This window comes from Sciurus vulgaris (genome assembly GCF_902686455.1).
Source record: "Sciurus vulgaris genome assembly, chromosome: 3".
NCBI lineage: Eukaryota > Metazoa > Chordata > Mammalia > Rodentia > Sciuridae > Sciurus > Sciurus vulgaris.
Window position 1 is genome coordinate 6,604,121 of NC_136463.1, and position 19,379 is coordinate 6,623,499.

Genomic DNA, 19,379 nt, shown 5'->3' on the forward strand with positions numbered 1-19,379 from the left:
TTTCTTTTTTAAAAAATAAATAACTTCTGGAATCAGATGCTAAAACAACAAGCAAAAGCAGAACCTAGGATGCTGGAGATTTGTTTGATCTTCCTGGTGGGGAGACCAAAGCCTCTGCCTGCTGTCCCTGCTGGATAATGGCACAGGGTGCATCAGCTTGGCTCATTCTGGGTCCCCCAGACCTGTGGCTAAGTAACAGGCAGGACCAGGATCTAGGTGTTCCCTTGTCCCCCTCAATCCTGCGATGTGCCATACTCATCAGTCCCATGTGGCTGAAGAGATAAGTTAGGAAGTCGCTCTCTCACAGAAAAAGTTTGAAATGGCAGATGGTCCAGTAGAGAGTTCTAGAAGATAGTGAAGTGTCAACACCCAGGGAAAAGAAAAAGGAAGAGCAACTGGTGTGGGTATCACTAGGATTTTGTTTTCAAATACCTGCATTTCCAATACCTGGTGTGTAAGCTGGGTGAGAGAGAATGTGCAGCTGGCCAAGAGAGCCAATGAGAACTGGCCTCCGTGGTTAGGATCACGTTCAGGATCGTTCAACACTTATTGTACAGCCTCTACGTGCCAGGCTTCTTACTCCCATCCACTCATCTGTTTCCTAAGGCAGCCCCGAGAGGAGAGTTGCTCCCTTGGATGGATGAGGAAACCGAACGTGGAGTGGATCACGACGCGCTCAGGGCACTCGGTCAGTAAATGATGGAAATGGGACGTGAGTCAGTGACTCCCCAGTCTACACTCTTCACCAAGACCCGACTCTGCAGTAGGTTAGGGACACCTAGCCCAGCGAGCTTCCCCATAGGAAGGTAGGAAGTCAGGTCTGGAGCCCAGGAGGGATAGTGGGACGTTGGGTCTGAGCAAGAGGTGTGAGGTCGTCTGCATGGAGAAAATGGGGTGCTTCTCGCAGCTCTCTGAGTGGGGGAGTTTATGACCCCAAAGTAGGCAAACACAGAGAAAGGGAGGCTGCTTAGATGGAAACGGTAGCCGTAGACAGGAGGAAGGGTGAGAGAGGAAAGGGAAAGGGTCTCCTCTGTCGGAGGTTCCGCGTGCTGAGATCAGCTTTCACGGAGGCTCCTTGAGTGAAGGGAAGCCCGCAGATTCCCCTCTTTGCCCGTGGTTCATTCTCGGAAGTGCCTGCGGATCCTTTCCCCCTTTTGTCAAATTAGGAGGAAGCTGAGAGATTAAAAAGGAAGTAGGCGAGAGAGAGAGAAATACAAGGGAATTGGAACAAGCAGAAGTGGGTGCCCTAGGCTGGTACACATATCTGGATTCTAGCTGGGACCCAGATTTGCCAAGGAGACAGGACCATGTGGCTGCCCCCAGCTCTGCTCCTCCTCTTCCTCCCAGGTGGGTGTGTGCGTGCATGTGTGTGTGTGTGTGTGTGTGTGTGTGTGTGTGTGTGTGTGTAAGAGAGAGAGAAAGGCTGTAAGCAGGGAAGTGGAAGCAGATTCCAGAGGAGGAAGCCTCTTCTCATGAGCAGAAGGTCCTACCAACTCTTAAGTATGTGACATTTTATGGAATTAAAGACTTTCCAAGTTATAAGGAGCCTGCCGATTCTCTTTGGTGGGGCTGCTCATCTGCTTCTGGAATCTTCTCGATGGGAAAGGCAGGAGTCTCAGGACACCATGGGCTCTGAAGGGGCTGGCTCTGTGCCTGGATTGAAGGCCCCAAGCTCTCCAGGCAGAATTCCTTCTGGAAGGTGCCACATGATGGCTGTGGCCTATGATTTGCCCCTTGGTAAGTTCCCGCTGTGGGCAAGGGCACCTCTGAGCTCTGTGCGGAGCTGGAAGGAGTGTGCTGTGGGGAAGAGACTAGGAGGGGCGGGGGTGAGCCAGGTCTCCGGTCGTGGGGGGCAGGTGGCAGGAGAGTTCTTGGGGGTCAACGTAGGTGCGGAGCAGTGCTCTGTAAGTGAGAAGGTCCCCACAGGCAGGGTCCGGGGTGAACAGGGTTCTCACACTCTTAGGACCGCAGGAGAGATGGTAGAGCTTGCAAGGCGAGGGGCCAGGACCACTTTGCCTTGGCTCAGGGAGCACGGAGGGAGGAGGCCACTGTGAACGCACAGCTTAGCCTCTTTGCTGTTCCTCTCTGTCTCTGTCTCTCTCTCTCTCTCTGTCTCTCTCTCTCTCTCTCTCTCTCTCTCACACACACACACACACACACACACACACACACACGTGCATACATATAGGTATACCATGTGTGCAGTCCACACACTCACGTTCAAACCAGGAGCCCACCTGCTTCTGAGTGCTTGCTTCAGCAAGGGGAGCTCTGTGGGGCCTCCCACCCGGGCACAGCCCTCTGCCACCTGCAGCCTTCCTTTCTCCCACGGCAGCATCTCACATTGTGCATCCCAGATTCGGATCCCTGCTTTCCTTCCAGGTCCAGAACCATCCCACTCAGTGATGGAGGGCAGCTTCCTTCTTTCCTCCAAACACACGGTGACCGTTGACACCCAGGGGCCAGGGGCTGTGACTGTGGGGGACAGCCGTGCCCAACCCAGTGTAAAGAGACCTCTCAGGGCCTCCTCTGGACCAGCCCTGCTTCCCACATGTCGGTTCTCCTTGGAGAGTAGTTAGATTATAACCGGAAGTTTATTTTACCTCCCTTAAACATGATTACCTCATGTTCATGCAGGACTGCGTGACCCATGTGATTCTGCAATATGCATAATCAGGAAAATGAGATTACACTCTTTAAAAAAAACAAAAGAACACATGAAGGGCAGAGGAAAACACAAGTGGCACTTTTATTATTTTTGAAATAAAATTCAAATTTAAAATTAAGATGATTTTGTTTTTTCTTACTTTATATTTGACCTCTCTGTATTTACATAATAAAAATAACCCTCTTAAAACGAACCTCTGGATCAAATGAGAAGTGGTGAACATTATGGGAGATTAATCTAGGAATGAACGCTCAGTCTATCTGCATTCCAGAATACTAGTACATATGAAACTTTGATGAATGCAGTTAGATAATTATTTAATGAACACTGCTTAATAGACTAAGCCCAGCGTATTTATGGTTCTACTTCTTATTGTTTTGTTTTCCTACATTTTTATTGGTGCATTACAGTCATACATAAGGATGGGATTTGTTGTTATATATTCCTACGTGCCAGGGTGCACAATGTAATAATATAATTTGGCCAGTATCACTCCGCACCCTTCCCTGCACTTCCCCACCCACTTTCCTCTACAGATCTCCCTTTGATTTTCATGAGATCCACCCCCCATCTTTCTTTTCTTTTTTCCTCTCTAGCTTTTGCTTATGAGAGAAATCATGTTCCTTGATTTACTTCCCTTAACATAATGGTCTCTAGTTCCATGCATTTACTGACAAGGGTCATATTTTCATTTTTCTTTATAGCTGAATAAAACTCCATTGTGTGTTTAAACCACATTTTCTTAATCCATTCATCCACGGATGGACATCTAGGCTGGTTGGATAGTTTGACCATTGTGAACTACTCTGTTGTAAACATGGGTGTGCATGTATCACTATAGTAACATGACTTTAATTCTTCAGGGTAAATTCTGAGGAGTAGTATAGCTGGGCCATATGCTGGTTCCATGTCTGGTCTTTTGAGGAACCTCCCTACTGTTTTCCATAGTGGTTGTGTTAATTTAAAATCCCATCAACAGTGTAAGTGTTCCTGTTTTTCAACCTCCTCGCCAGCCTTTATTACCATTTGTGTTCTTGATGGTTGCCAATTCTGACTGGAGTGAGATGAAATTTGAATTGCATTTCCCTAATTCCTAATGATGTTTACTATATTAAAAATGTATTTGTTGTCCATTTGTATTTCTTCTTTAGAGAAATATCTGTTTAATTCCCTTGCCCACTTATTAGTTGGGTTATTTGATTTTTTCGTGTAAAGTTTTTTGAGTTCTTTATTTATTCTAGATATTCTAGATATTAATTCCCTGCTAGAAGAGTATCTAGCAAATTTTCTCCCATTCTGTAGGTTCTCTCTTTACATTCCTAATGGCTTTTCTTTGCTGTGCAGAAGCTTTTTAACTTGATGTCATCCTATTTATGAATTCTTAGCATTATTTCCTGAGCTTTAGGGGTCCTAAAGAGAAAGTTGTTTTTTTGTGCCTAAAGGCTGAAGTGTTGACCCTATGTTTTCTTCTAGGAGTTACATAGTTTCTGGTTAAATTCCCAGGTCTTTGCTCCATTTTGAGTTGAATTTTGTGCAGGGGGAGAGATAAGGGTCTAATTTCTTTCATCTACATATGGATAACCAGTTTTTTTTTTTTTTTCAGCATCATCTGTTAAAAAGGGTATCTTTTCTCCAATGTGTTTTTGACATCTTTATCAGGGATCATATGACTATAGGTGTGTGGGATTGTCTCGTGTCTTCTATTCTGCACCATTGGTTTATGTATCTTTTTTATGCCAGTACTGTGCTGTTTTCTGTTACTATAGCTCGGTAGTATAATTTGAAGTCAGCTATTGTGATGCTTCCAGTATTGCTTTTTTGTCTTAGAATTATTTTGGCTATCCTGGATCTTTTATTCTTCCAAATAAATTTTAGGACTGTTTTTCCTAGTTTTCTGAGGAATGTCATTGGTATTTTGATGGGAAGTGCATTGAATCTATCCATTGCTTTTGGTAGTATGACCATTTTTAACAACATTAATTCTGCCTATCCATGAACATGGAAGTCTTTCCATCTTCTGAGGTCTTCTTCAATTTCTTTCTTTATATATATATATATATATTTTTTTTTTTTTAATTGTCGATGAACCTTTATTTTATTTTTTATGTGGTACTGAGGATTGAACCCAGGGCCTTACACATGCCAGGCAAGTGCTCTACCACTGATCTTCAACCCCAGCCCCTTCTTCAATTTCTTTATTCAAAGTTTTATAGTTTTCCTTGTAGTGGTCTTTCTCCTCCTTGGTTAGATTTATTCTTAAGTATTTTATTTTATTTTATTTTTGAGGTTGTCATGAATTAAATTATTTTCCTATTTCTTTCTCAGAAGATTTGTTGTTAGCATATAGGAAAGCTAATGATATTCATATGCTGATTTTGTAACCTGCTACTTTGCCAAATTCATTTATTAGCTCTAGCAATCCTTTGGTACTTTTTTAAATCTTCTAGGTATAAATTCATATCATCTGCAAACAGTGATAATTTGACTTCTTCTTTTCCTATTTATACCCCTTTTATTTCCTTTTCTTGTCTAATTGCTCTGGTTAGAATTTCTAGCACTATATTAAACAATGGTTAGAGAGGACATCCTTGTATTGTCCCAGATTTTAAAGGGAATGCTTTCAGTTTTTCTCCATTTACTATGAGGTTGGCTTTGGGTTTTTCATATACAGGCTTTATAATGTTAATGTAGGTTCCTGTATCCCTAGTTTCTTCAGTATTTTTATCAGAATGGGTACTGAATTTTGTCAAAGGCCTTCTCTGCATCTATTGATGACTAAGTAATTTTTGTTCCTAATTCTATTTATGTGAAGAATTACATTTACTGATTTGAATATATTAAACCATCCTTGCATCTCTGAAATAAAACCAACTTGATTGTGGTGTATAATCTTCTTAATATGTTATTGGATATAATTTTTTAATATTTTATTAAGCATTTTTACATCTGAGTTCATCAGGGATATTGGTCTGTAGTTTTCTTTCCTTGATGAATTCTTATCTGGTTTTGGTATGAGTATGATACTGGTTTCATAGAATGAATTTGGAAGTGTTTCATACCTTTCTATTTCATGGAATTATTTGAGGAGTATTGGCATTAGTTTTTCTTTAAAGACTTGGTAGAATTCAGCTAGAATCCATCTGGTGCTTGACTTTTCTTTGTTGGAAGAACTTTTCTTTGTTTTTATTTCTTCTATCTCAATGCTAGCTATTGTTCTGTTCAGGTTTTCTGTGTCCTCTTGATTCAGTTTTGGCAGATTGTATTTGTCTAGAAATGTATCCATTTGTTCTAGGTTTTCCAATTTATTGGAGAATAAATTTTCAAAATAGTCCCTAATGATCTGCTGAATTTCTGTGATGTCTGTGATGATATCTCCTTTTTCATCTCTAATTTTATTAATTTGGGTTTTTTTTCTCTCTTTTTCTTTGGTTACTTTAGCTAAAAGCTTATCAGTCTTGTTTATTTTTTCAAAGAACCAGATCATTGTTTAATCCTTCTTTGTATCTTTTTATTTCTCGATTTCATTGATTTCAGCTCTGACCTTAATTATATCCTTTCTTCTACTGGCTTTGGAATTGGTTTGTTCTTCTTTTCCAAGGGTCTTGAGATGATCATGAGGTTGCTTATTTGGGATATTTCCAATTTTCTTATGTAGGCACTCATAGCTATAAACTTTCCTCTTAGAATTGCCTTCATAGTGTCCCAAAGGTTCTGATATGTTGAATCACTATTCTCCTTTCTCCCTGGATTTTTTCTATCATCATTCGTCATTCAAATTGTATTGTTCAATCTCTATGTGTTTACATAATTTCTGTAGGGGTTTGTCATGTTGATTTCTAATTTTATTCCATTATGATCTGATAAGATGCAAGGAATTATATTGATTTTTTGGTATTTGCTTAGAGTTGCTTTGTGGCCTAAAATATGGTCTATTTTGGAGAAGGTTCTATAAGCTGCTGAGAGGAAAGTGTATTCAGCTGTTGTTGGATGACATATTCTATAGATGTCTATTAAGTCCATTTGATTTATAATTATTTTTCAGGTCCAAAGAGTCTTTACCAAGTTTATATCTGGAAGACCTATCTAATGGTGAGAGAAGTGTGTTGAAATCACCCAGTAGTTTAATATTGGGATCTGAGACTTCAATTTGAATAGTGTCTCTTTTATGTAATTAGTTGCACCCACGTTTAGGGCATACATATTTCTTATTGTTATATCTTCTTGTTGTATTTTTCCATTTACCAGTAGGAAGTGACCTTGTCTCTTCTGATTAATTTTGGTTTGAAGTCTGCTTTGTCATATGTGAGAGTAGCTACTCCTGCTTGTTTTCCTGTTCCATTGACAGTATCTATTTCCATCCTTTCACTTTTGGCCTGTGGTTGCCTTTACCTGTAAGGTGCATCTCTTGCAAACAACATATAGTTGGGTCTTGGTTTTTAGTCCATTCTGCCAGCCTATGTCTTATAATTGGAGAGTTGACCATTTATTTTCAATGCTGTTGTAGAGAAACGTTTACTCCTTCCTGCCTTTATGATTTATTTATATTGTTTAATTTGGTCATGTTTCTCATTTGCTTAACTACTCTTCAAATGAGATTTGTTCATTTGTGAGGTTGGGGGTTTGTTTTTCATATCTTTTGTTTGTAGTATTTTGTTAAGTTCTATAGTACCAGTTTAAATGTCATGAATTCTTTTAGCTTCTGCTTGTCTTGGAAGGTTTTTATTTCTCCTTAAGTTTGAAGGATAGTTTTGCTGGGTGTAGCAGTCTTGGTTGACAGTTATTTTCTTTCAGGACTTTAATTTCTGGCCCTTCTGGCTTTTAGAGTTTGTGCTGAGAAATCAGAAGTGATTCTGATAGGCTTGCTTCTAATTGTGATCTGACATTTTTATCTTGAAGCTTTTAAAATTCTCCCCTTGTTCTATATGTTAGGCATTTAAAAAATGTGTGTGTGTGTGTGTGTGTGTTTGGTACCAGGGATTGAACCCAGGTGCTCTTAACCACTGATTCACATTCCCAGTCCTTTTTATTTTTTATTTTGACACAGGGTCTCACTAACTTGTTTAGAGACTTGCTAGGTTGCTGAGACTGGCTTTGAACTTGTGATCCTCCTGCCTCAGTCTCCTGAGCTGCTGGGATTACAGTAGACATTTTAATTATAATGTGTCATGAAGAGTTTTTTTGTTTTGTTTTGTTTTTTGAGCTTGTCTATTGGTGTTCTGAATGCATCCAGTATCTAAATGTTCATCTCATTCTCAAGGTGTGGAAATTTTTCTGTTATTATTTCCCCAGAGAGAATATCAATTCCCTTTGCTTGCATCTCACACCACTCCTCAATTTCAGTGATTCTTAAATTTGATCTCTTAATGTTGTCTCAGAATTCTTGTATATTATTTTTATGATTACTTCTTTTCTTTAATGCTTGTGTAAATAATCAAGACTGATCACTTTGTCTTCCAGTTCTGAGTTTCTGTCCAGCAAGGTCTACTTTATTAGAGAGACCTTCAACTAAACATTTTACTTGATTTATTGTGTCTTTAATTTCTGGTATTTTTGTTTGGTTCTTTTAAAATATTTTTATTTCCTTATTAAATTTCTGATTCAACTTTCTTAATTTATTCAGTGAATTGTTTTTCTGTGTTCTCTTGGAATTCATTTGTCATTTTTATAATGCTTCTTTTGAATTCTTTATCTGATATTTCATTCACTTCAATATTTTTTGAGTAGCTGATGATGAATTATGAAGTTTAGGAGGTCTCATATTATGTTAATTTTTCATATTTTTGTATTCCTATGTCAGTTTTTATCCATCCATTAGGAGGTATTTCTCTTCTGCCTTATGTGTGGACATTTTTCAGGGCATAGTCTTCATCTGCCAAAGTGTCCTAGAGTGATCACAGGTGTGGTATTCACAGACTTTGTGTTAATTCTGTTTTTACTATAGAAGTGGATGTCTGTAGGTGGCACCTGAGTGCCCACCTCTATCCATTTGTACTTGGGGCCTGTTTGTTATTCAGGTTTTTATCACTTCTTTTCTTTGTGTTAAAGTATAGCTGAAGATCGAGTGTCATTAATTTGTGCATGCAACAAGATACACTGTCTTTTGGTTGAATTGAGTTTGACAGTAAAGTCTCTACCCTGTGAATTTGTAGTGTTCCTGTAGGTTTCCAACACTTCACAGAATAGGGAAAAACAAACAATAGCAACAATAAATGCAAACAGTATATAGCATTAAAATAAATACCCCCCAACAATAAATAACTACCCAGTTCCTATCATGTCGTGTATAAAATTAATTAATACACACACACACACACACACACACACACACACAAAACAACAGGAATGCTGGGGTCAGCAATAGTCAACAGTAAAATCAATATCCATGAAGTAAATCTGGCTTTAAAGCAAACAGCGTAGTTGACACTATGTCATCCACAGCAGAAATAATTGCATCACCATTAATGGCGGGGGCAGAAGTTCTATAAACCAGTCAGTTCTGAAAGATGGTAAAAATACAGTTTTAAGGAAAGAAAATGTACTAGGAAGGTAGACAAGAGTTTACAATTTCAAAGAGTGAACAGAGAGAATGCAGAAGAGATGTAGCAGGTGATGTTCACAAGAAAGAAGGAGAACAAATGGGGGAACTAGGTAAAGGGAGATAGAAAAACAATAGAATTTGGCTGTTAGCAGAAGAAAAGACAGAGAAACAAGAGGAGCAGATGAAAGCAGTGCAAAAAGCTCCAAATTTACAAACATAAAAACCCTAACCCTCAAGAGACAAGGCCTGGGGTTGTGGCTCAGTGGTAAAGGGCTTGCCTAGCATGTGTGAGCACTGGGTTCGAGTCTCAGCACCACATATAAATAAATAAAATAAAGGTCCATTGACAACTAAAAATATATTGAAAAAAGATTCAGACAGGGAAAAATACCTGCATTAAAAATGTTAAAAATGAGAAAAATGAAACAAATATTTATATGTATATATGTCCCTGAACCAATCGGCACAGCAAGAATTCCCTCCCTGCCCCTCTCTCCCTCTCTCTCTCTCTCACACACACACACACAGAGGGAAAAAAAAGATTCTCAATGAATATTGACAGAATCATCTACACTGAGGTGGTCAAAATAGTTGAAGAACACAGATCATTTCACCTGCTTTCTTTCCATTTCTTCTTGAGCTATGTTGAGGGGCGGGTGCCCAATGTCTGGGGCTTGTTCACCTCTTCCTCTTTTTGCATGGCCCTCGGAGCTGCCAGCTGGAGTGGCCTAACCTGAAGCTGGTTGAAGCCAGTCTTAACTTCCCTTCTCACCACTCTGAGGTAGGATGGAGTGGGGAGAACTGTGAGTTGGAGTTTTGTCTGCACAGACCAGATCGGTGGCTCCCAGGGTGGAGCTGCTGCTCTAAGAGGGGAGTTCTGGTGGTTGGGCTTAGGTCTAGTCAGGCCTCTGGGGCTTGGTTGGGTGGTGTCTGCTCCGGAGAGATTAGATCAACACACCCCTAGAGCAGGGCAGTTGCCGATCTCTGTTGGTGGGGGGTCTAGACCTCAGGAGTCTCCAAAGAATTCTACAGGTGTGTTGGGGAGTCAGTCTTCCATCCCCTGTGCTGCCCATGAACACAGCCTTCCTGGGTTTAGTCCCTGAATGTGTTCACACCTGTCGGATCAGATTCCCAGCCCTCTTCAGCTGGTCCTGTGAGTCACCAGGCTCAAAAGAGAATTGAGCTGGCTCACCTTCACTTTTCCAATTTGAATCCCCCTGGGTGCAACCTTCTGTGCCTGTTTTGCTCCTGTTCTGTTCGGTACACCCCAGGCCACATGGCAGGTGCTTGTGGGGATCCTGTGTCAGTTTGTCCTGGTCTCCCAGCTCTGCAGCGGCAGCTGCAGTCTGGCCTTCAGTTCAGCTCTCCGTGACCAGTTGGGAAACAGCACGTTTTAAGCACCAGAGCACAGTGCAACCTCCGGATCAGCTAAGAGCGGGTTGTCTTTCTGATGGCAGGTTTTTCTGTACCAAATCTGTTTCTCTGGATTGTCCCTCCCTCTCAGCTGGAACAGCACTACTCCCACGGCTGCTGCCACAGCTGGCTCAGCTTCAGTGTATTCTTTCTTCTTTGTTGAACGTACCCACATTTCCGAGTCTCTAAGACACTCTGACTCCAACTGAGTTTTGGTGAAATTCCACCTTGCTGAGGAGCAGGCCTCCTGCTGCTTGACTCCTGAGCCAAAATCTCTAAGACTGCAGCATTCTTTTAATTTACCATCCTGAATCACCCTTGGAAGTTATACTTTTATTTTTAAAATTTATTTATTTTTAAAGTATTTTTAAGGTGTTGATGGACCTTGGCTTACTCATTTATTTCACTGTGGTGCTGAGGCTCGAACCCAGTGCTTCACACATACTAGGCAAGCGCTCCACCACTGAGCCCCGCCCCAGCCTGGAAGTTATACTTTTAAAGAAGAGGTTCGAGTTGCAGAAGATTCTAGAATGCAGAGACCTATGACCAAATCTCATGCCTGGTAGAGTCTGCAGGACAAGGGGTGGGGCCAGACCTTTGCTCCTCTCTGCTCTCACCTTCAGCATTAGACCAACTACCCCAGGTCCCATGGCAGGGTCCACTTGAGGCCACTTAGTGTTCTGCTCTTACAGGGGACAGGCTTCTATTCATCCTTCTGGCCTCTGCCTCTGGACTCTTTGGTGTCCAGAGGTTCTTCCACGTCCTCCTTCCTGGAACTTTTCACATCTCCCCAGCAACTTCCCCCTCGAGCTCCGGGCAGGCAGCTGACAGGCCCCTGAGCGTGGAGACCGAGACTCTGGCTTGTGTTTTCCAGGCTGTTTCTCTCTGACGGGCCCTGGCTCCGTGAGCGGCACGCTGGGAAGCTCTCTGAGCCTGCAGTGTCAGTATGAGGAGGCGTACAAGGGATATAACAAGTACTGGTGCAGAGGACAATATGACACAGGATGTACCAGCATTGTGGAGACCAAAGGAGGGGAGAAAGAAGAAAGGAATGGCCGTGTGTCCATCAGAGACTCTGCTGACGACCTCACCATAACCGTGACCATAGAGAACCTCAGTGAAGATGATGCTGGATCATACTGGTGCAAAATTCAGACGATATGGATCCTGGACATATGGTCTCGTGACCCCTCAGTTCCTGTCGAGGTGTACGTGAGCCCAGGTCAGCGCTCCCCTGGCTCCAGCGACGGGGCTCATGGAGGGTGACTGGACGTGGGCATAGGGCGGATGCCAGGGTGAAGAGCGGCTCCGAGTCCTGCCTTGTCCTCCCTTGTCCTCCCTCAGGGGTCAGGGCAGGGAGAGAGTGGCTCATCCCTCGGCCTTGGGCAGGGCAGGGTGGGGATATAGGTCATGGATAATCTGACACCTGATGTCCTTGGAGGAGCTGAGGAACGACCTGGCCCTTCCCCAGTGGTGGGTTCAGGTGTCCTTGAGTAGTCCAAAGAGTGGTTGGAGCGCCTCTCCTGGTCTCTGGGAGGATCCTTCAGCCACAGGCTGAGCTGTCTTCCTCCACGCTCCCTCCCATCGAACTGGGTGGACCTTGAGAGACCCCTGCCCTCCTCCTGGCAGAGTCAGATAGGGATGGAAAGACCTGGCACTTCTTAGAGGCGACCCTTGTGATCAGGTCTGTTAATAGGCTCCTTTGGTCCCCGAGGGGCTCCACCCAGGAGGTGGGTTTGGTTTGGCGTCAGGGAACCTCTTGATCTTCTGAGTGGATGATTCTGTGCAGCGTCAGATCCAAACAGGGGCTTAGCACAGGCTGGGGGCAGAGCAGTGCCCTGATGTGTGATTTCATCTCTGGCAGCAACTCCAGCCCCCAGGGAGACCACAGTTCCAGCCACGACTCCCGCCTTGCAGAGAGCGGACCCCGGGCAGAACATCAGTATCAAGGAGGCGTCGGCCCAGTACCCATGGTAAGGGCCCAAGGCCTGGAGACGGAAGGGGAGTCGCAGGCTGAGGGCCCTGGGGTGGGGACTAGAGGCGGAAGCACACCCTGCCCAGCAGACCTCGCCACCTGCCGCCTTTTCCTCCAACTCTGGTCTCCCCGCTCACATTTTCTGAGGCGCATCTGAATGCGGTGTGGGGAGGCTGCAGGGACACAGGCCAGAGGCCCCCTGTCCCATTCCCACCTCTCTTGCCCACCCGATTCCGCACTCGGGCTCCTAGATCCGTGGCCTCTTTCGAAGGTCTTTGCTCAGCTGGGCATCTTGCTCCCGGGGGCCTCTTATGGGGTCTGTGGGGAGACAGGCAGCTTCAGGCTGGAGCTTCACTCCCAAAGATCCCCAGAAAGGGCTGGGTCTGCCATCAGACCCTGAAGGGAGGGACAAGGGACGCGGACTTTGAAGTGAGAGTGAGGATTGGTTTCAAGAAGCCAGCGGGTAGAAGGGACAGAGGGGGTGTCCCTGGAGCTCGCTTTAAGAGAGTGGGGACTTCCTGGGACCCTGTTCTCCGTCCTCTCCATCACCTCTCCTTAACGAGACTCCTGTGGCCAGTCCTTGGGGGAGAGGTGATTCCCTGGGTCCTTTCTCTGTTTAATTCTGAATTATTTTGGGCTCTACAATCAGGGCATAGGGAGAGGTGGAGAGAGAAAAGTCCTGAGGAGGACACTCATTTCCTGTCCCCATGTCCCCCCCAGGTCCCTGCTCAGCAGTGTCCCCTTCCTGCTTCTCATCTTCTTGAAGGTGCCCCTGTTCCTGAGCATGCTCAGTGCTGTCCTCTGGGTGAACAGGCCTCAGCAGGGCCCTGGGGGAAGACAGAGGCAGCTTGTCCAGGACCTCTGCAGCCCACCACCCCAAGAATGCCCCCTGCAAAGGCGAAGCTCCTTCAGACTCTAGAAGAAGGACTTTCGACTCGACTCCAGGCTGGGGAGACGGCAGTCACCAGCTTCTATAGGGACTTATGCTCCTGTGCCTCAAAGGAGGACCTGGGTCTTAGAGGACTCTTCTTTGCAGTCCTCAGCATCAAAGAGGGAAGGAAACTCTCCTGCACCCCTGTTTGCAGGGTCTTCTTTTCTCCTCCCAGGTCAAGTCCACTTCCCAAGGGCAAGAATTCTCTGGGATTTTCATGCTCATGAACTCTGCCTGACGCAAAATTGTCTGAGGTCATTTTCCCCAGGGAATGATCACCTCCTTCCTGCAGACAGGAGGCTCCCTGAGGACACACCGTACAGCCCGGGCTTTGGGCTCACAGGGCTCCAGCCCCTCCTCTAGGACAGCCCCAGGGGACTTGGGTCCTGCTCATGCAGCTGCCCACTTTCCTGAGCACTCAGTGTTCCTACATCTCTTCGGATGCTCTTGGGTCTCCCTGGGCTTTCAGCCTCTCTCTGTCCCTGAGACCAGGGAGCAAGTGGCTGGGCTCAGCACACCTGCCTAGGCTGGACAGGTTGGAGCAGCAGTGGGAGGTGGTGGCTTCCCCTAATGTCACTCCCGGAATTCCCCAACCTGGGGGATCTCCGGTGCTCAGTGTTGGCCAAGAGTCCCCTTTTGTCCATGACCAAGAGTCTGTCTGACTGAGACCATCTGTCGGTAGTTAGTTCTTTCCCTAGGGGAAAAAGCCAGTTTTTCACAGGCAGGGTGCAGGGCCCAGAGTGAGGGGATTCTTCCTACACTGGGATGGAGTCATGCCACAGCCACTGGGACCCCCAGCGCAGGAAGAGGCTCAGTTGGCTTGCTTGTCAATCACTGCCCCCAGGAGATTTGCAGGGAGGACTTGCACAGTCTGCCACAGCCAAATGTCACCATCTCCACTCATTCCCTGCATCAAGGCCAGTCCCCTCCCTCCACCCCTGGGGACACCCCTGCCCTGAACTAGTGACGCCAGTTTCCAGAGAAGGGACATGTTCAGAGGAACAGCATAAATGAAAGCAGAGTAGCAGGAACAATCACCCTAACAACAGTGACTCATGGAAGACCTACCAGCAGATGAAGTGTGCTTTTCACGAGATTTTCATGGTGTCTAAGCAGGCGAGCTGACCTAGAACTCAGACGGAACACGTGGCGGAGGCTGAGGACTCGACTCTCACCCAAATTTTCATTTTTCTATTTCTTCGAGGTGCTGAGGATCGAGCCCAGGGCCTCGGGCATGTGAGGCAAGTGTTTGACCACTGAGCTACACTTCCAGCCCCTAAGTTTTTATTGAAAACACTTGGGTGAACTTGACCAGAACATGATGAGATCACGGATGTCCTTCAGGAGAGCTTACGTAGCAAATGTGAAGCAGAATCTGAAAGGAAGAGTCTGGAAGCCCGGGAGACCAGAGGAGGGGTGTCATTGACAGGTGTGGGCTAGTCAGGAGCTGGCGTGGTGATGCAGAACTTAGGTTTCTGTGTGACTGGGGCCACCAGCAGAAGGCCTCACAGGAAGCTAGAGAGGTGAGTTGGTAGCCTGTTGAGGGCCCGAGAGGAAGGAGTGTGTAGAGAGTGACCGGAGTGTGTGGAGAGTGACCAGGGTCCAGAGAAGGGTGAACTGGGCGAGGGGAGAGTTCAGTACCAAGGACAGAGCCTGTGGCCCACCACCAAGGGTAGAGGAGACCTTGAACCAGGCAGAAAGTGGGAAGCCAAAGACCATGACTGTTTCAGGGAGAGCCCAGTGAGAGAGGTAGAGGTGAGCAGGGTGGAGAAGTGGCCAATGAACTTGCAAGTCACACGGTCACTGCGGAAGTCCAGGAGAGCAGGTCAGCAGGCAGAGTCCAGAAAGAGTGGACAGGTGGTGAGCCCCAGGGCAGCAGTGTGGGAGACTGGCCTGGTGGCTTCCCCAGGCTTCAACACTTCCTTCCTCCCCTCCACCCTTCCTTCCGGCTTTCCTTTATTTATCCAGTCATTAACAGGGTTTCACTGAGGGTCTGTGGTGCTGTTCTGGGCATTACGGATAAGGATTTAAACAACGTGGAGTCCCTGCTCCCCAAGGGAGAGCTGGGAGATAGGTCCGCAGTGAGGGCACAGAACACGGTACTCGTGAGGCCGAGCCCAGGGGACTTGATTCACGAACGTCAGGGGGGCGGGGATGGTTGTCTCAGGCAAAGGCAGGGATGGGGCCCAGAGCATGCTGGGTACCAGCACCTCTGCTTCACCCACGGCCACGTACACTCTGGGAGTGAGACCCGGGACTGGAGTCACATGGGAAAGGCTCTGTGTCCTAGTGGGATCTTGGTATCCAGGAGACCAAAGGCAGTCCCTGGAGGTTTCATACTTTCAAACTTAATTTTGAAGTAATATTGAGCTTAACATGGTGGATAGAGTACAGAGGGCTAGGGACCCCTCCTCCTGGTTCCGCAGTGTGGCTTGTCAGATGACTGCAGGGCCGTTTCCAAGCCAAGGAGCTGGTGTTGGTGCAAGCCCTTGGTTATCAGTTCTCACCAGCTTTTACATATATTCGCGTGTGTGTATGTGTGCACGCGTGCGTGTGTACGCAATTGTATCCCATGTATAGGTTCATATAAACACCACCACAGTCAAAATATGGAGCCGTGTCATCATCACAAGAATCTCTTGCTGCGCCTCTATATTTGTATCTCATCTCTAATCCACCCTTATGCCCCGGAATGCATGAATCTGATCTCCATCTCTGGTTTGTCATTTTGACAATGCTATATAAATGGACGTATGCAGGATTGAGTTTTTTTTTTAACTAAGCATAATGCCCTTGAGATCCAGAGTTGTTACACTTATCATTCATTCCTTTTCATTGCTGAATAGTATTCCACTGTGTGAATATACCTCACTTTGTTTAATGATTTGCCTGTTGAAGAATGTTTGGGTTGTTTCCAGTATTTTACCACTATAAAGCTGTTGTGAACGTTCACACATGGGATTTGTGTGTGTGTGAATACACATTTTTTATTTCCCTGGGTTATATCACAGTGAAATTATCATCATGTGGTGATGACAGGTTTAGTCTTTTGAGAAACTTCCAAACTATTTACAGAGTGGCTACATCATTTTAGGTTTCTACCACCAATGTCTGAGTGATCCAGTTTCTTTGAATCTTCACTAGCATTTAGTTTTTTATTTTTATTTTTATTTATTTTTTTTGGTACTAGGGATTGAACTCAGGGGTGCTTAACCACTAAGCCACATTCCAGCCCCTTTCATTTTTAATTTTGAGACGGAGTCTCACTAAGTTGCTTAGGGCCTTGCTAAGTTGCTGAGGCTGATTTTGAACTCACGATTCTTCTGCCTCAGTCTCCCAAGTCACTGGGATTACAGGCATGTGCCATCAAGCCTGGCTTGCTATTTAATTTTTTTTTTTAATTTGGATATTCTAAGAGGTGTGTGGGTTTAATTTAAGTTTTCCTTATAGCAAATGGTGTTGAACATCTTTTAGCATGCTTACTTTTCACCCATGCATCCTCTTTGGTGAAATGTCTGTTCCTGTCTTCATGTAACTAAGGGTTTTGTTGTTGTTGTTTTACTATTGAGTTTTGAGCACCCTTCATATGTCATAGACAATAATTCCTGACTTCTCTTTTCACCCTCCTCGCGAGCTCTTTCGCGGTTTTTAACTGTGAAGAAGTACAATGTGATCTTTTCTCTCTTTAATGATCATCTTTGGTTTCGTCTAACCCCAGGTGCCCAGGGTTTATTCCTGCTTGTTTTTCTAAAAGTTTCATAGTTTTTATGTTTTACATTTCAAGTCATGGGCCGTGGTGTATGTTGGATTGCTTGTCCCTAGTGGCACGCAGTTGGAAGGTCTGGTTTAGCTCGGAATTTGTTGAGGCCTGTGGACGTCCAGTGGCTTCAGCTGCATTTGTTGAAAAGATTTTCCTTCTTTCGTTGAATAGGTTCTGCTCCTTTGTCAAAAATCGAAGGACCTGAGGTCGACCCTAATAACCTAGGTTTTCTCCCAGCCAGCCAGCCAGAAGATGTTCTCCTTAGAGAGTTTGGTTTCTATTTGGTTTTACTTTTAATTTCATCATTGCCATTCCCTATAAACTAGATAATAGTATGAATTAGTAATTATTTTTCAGGGAGCTGTTTCAAGTTACCAATCAGACACGAATACCAGCTCTGGTGGACAAAAAGAAAAAACATACGGCTTGAGAGCAGAATGGAGCTGACACTTTTTTTTCCCCTCATTTTATGAAGTAGAAAATCTTTTGTGATACAAATAAGTGTAAGCAGGTGTTATACAATGTTTATATGGGTCTATTTACCCAACTCTGTGTGATAAGTGCTATGAATGTCCTCAATTAATATCCCCAAAACTGATGAAGGGTCTTTTGTCAAAAATGTCACAGATTTTTCTGGGTTATGTTTCAACTTTCTACAACAGTATGAAATTGAGAAATAGTTTTGCTTAGGAAGAGATGATGAAATGGATTTGTGAATGATTCTGGAGATAAATATAGTATGAGTAAGAATCTAAACTGGAAAGAAACAGTCTAGGTGTCGAAAAGAAGAAAAAGGAAATACATATTAAACCCAGGAGCTATTACTGTTCCATTCACACTGTAGACCAAAATGAGTGTCTACCTTTTTGATAAAATGGTAGGTTTTTTGGGAAATGTGATTATTGTAAATTATTGAAATATTTATGTAATGGTTAATCTGCATTGTCAACTTGATGGATTAAGAGATGCCGATGATTGAGAGGCCTCTGGGTGTGTCCATGAGGGTGTGTCTAGGAATGATTGGCAGGTGGGACAGTGAACTTCAGTGGGCCCCTCCCTAAGCGTGGGCAGCACCGCCCAGTAGGATGGAATAAAAACTGGAAGAACAAGGAAGCAGATGCAGATGCAGCTCTGCTCTTCTTGAAGAAGTTCTTGAATGCTTCTTTGATCTTCCGAGGATATCAGACTCTGGTTTCTTCACTCTCCAAAGTGGACTCTGCCGGTGATTCTCCAGGGAGAGTTCCTGAAGGCTTGGTCTTGGACTAGGGTTAGCACTGTTGATCCCTCTTGTTCTGGGGCTTCTGCTTCTTGGATTGCGCAGCTGCTGGTTCCTCCAGCTCTCCAGCTGCAGATGGCTATTGTGGACTATCCAGCTTCTGGTCATGTGAGCCAATCTAATAAACCCCCTTTTATAGTCATACTTCCTGTTGACTCTGTTCCTCTAGAGAACCCTGACTAATACAATTCATGTTCATTATTTTGCTTGAGTGCTTGCCTTTTCCATCTTTGATAGATTTCTTTGCATTTCATTTATTATTTGAGCTCTGAAGGCCATGTTAGGAATGACAATATAAAATGCCCTGTAAAAAGAATTTCTAAAGCAGAAATGAATAAAAATTCTTTTCAAGCAATGTTGTTTGAATGACATGACATGCCAGAGTTTGTCTGCTCTACTGTATCACTGATTAGTTGGATTGATGACTTTTGAGATTCTTGGGCACAGAAAGGGACCTGAACTGTTAAACAGTGAATGCCTCTATTTTTGGTGCATGCTTATTTTGACATTGAAGCTCATGCTATTGCGGTCTCAGCTCTCCTTGTCATATAGATACCTTACTATGACTTAACCCATTTAAATGCCCCTTGCAGTTAAAAAAAAATCAATGGAACACATTTGTGTTGGAAGACGTGATGTGAACTGGAACCCAGGGAGAGCTGGGTCCTCAGAGGACGAGTTCAGGACCAAGGACAGAGCCACGGGAGCCATCTTGGTGACACCTGCTCATGCTTAAATGCCATCATAAAGTATAGTGACCAAAGCTTGACAGATGTGTCTTCATGTCTGTAAGTCCACGCAAGCCGTGGATGCTTCTC

General features: G+C 44.5%; 1 protein-coding gene across 3 annotated transcripts in view; it reads left to right on the plus strand.

Moving 5' to 3' along the window:
- The first annotated feature begins 1,296 nt into the window (after positions 1-1,296).
- The window catches only part of LOC306656602 (CMRF35-like molecule 2), a 195,625-nt gene continuing 177,542 nt past the window's right edge, over positions 1,297-19,379 (plus strand). Inside the window, exons 1-4 of one of the 3 annotated variants that reach the window (XM_079131967.1) lie at positions 1,297-1,347; positions 11,494-11,841; positions 12,484-12,592; positions 13,315-18,018. In XM_079131967.1, the coding sequence (XP_078988093.1) occupies positions 1,308-1,347; positions 11,494-11,841; positions 12,484-12,592; positions 13,315-13,513 (696 nt within the window). In that variant the 5' untranslated portion in view covers positions 1,297-1,307 and the 3' untranslated portion in view covers positions 13,514-18,018. Of the gene's footprint in view, positions 1,348-1,694; positions 1,738-11,493; positions 11,842-12,483; positions 12,593-13,314; positions 18,019-19,379 lie in introns of those variants that run through there. The other 2 variants (XR_013762578.1, XM_079131966.1) reach the window with 2 other exon arrangements.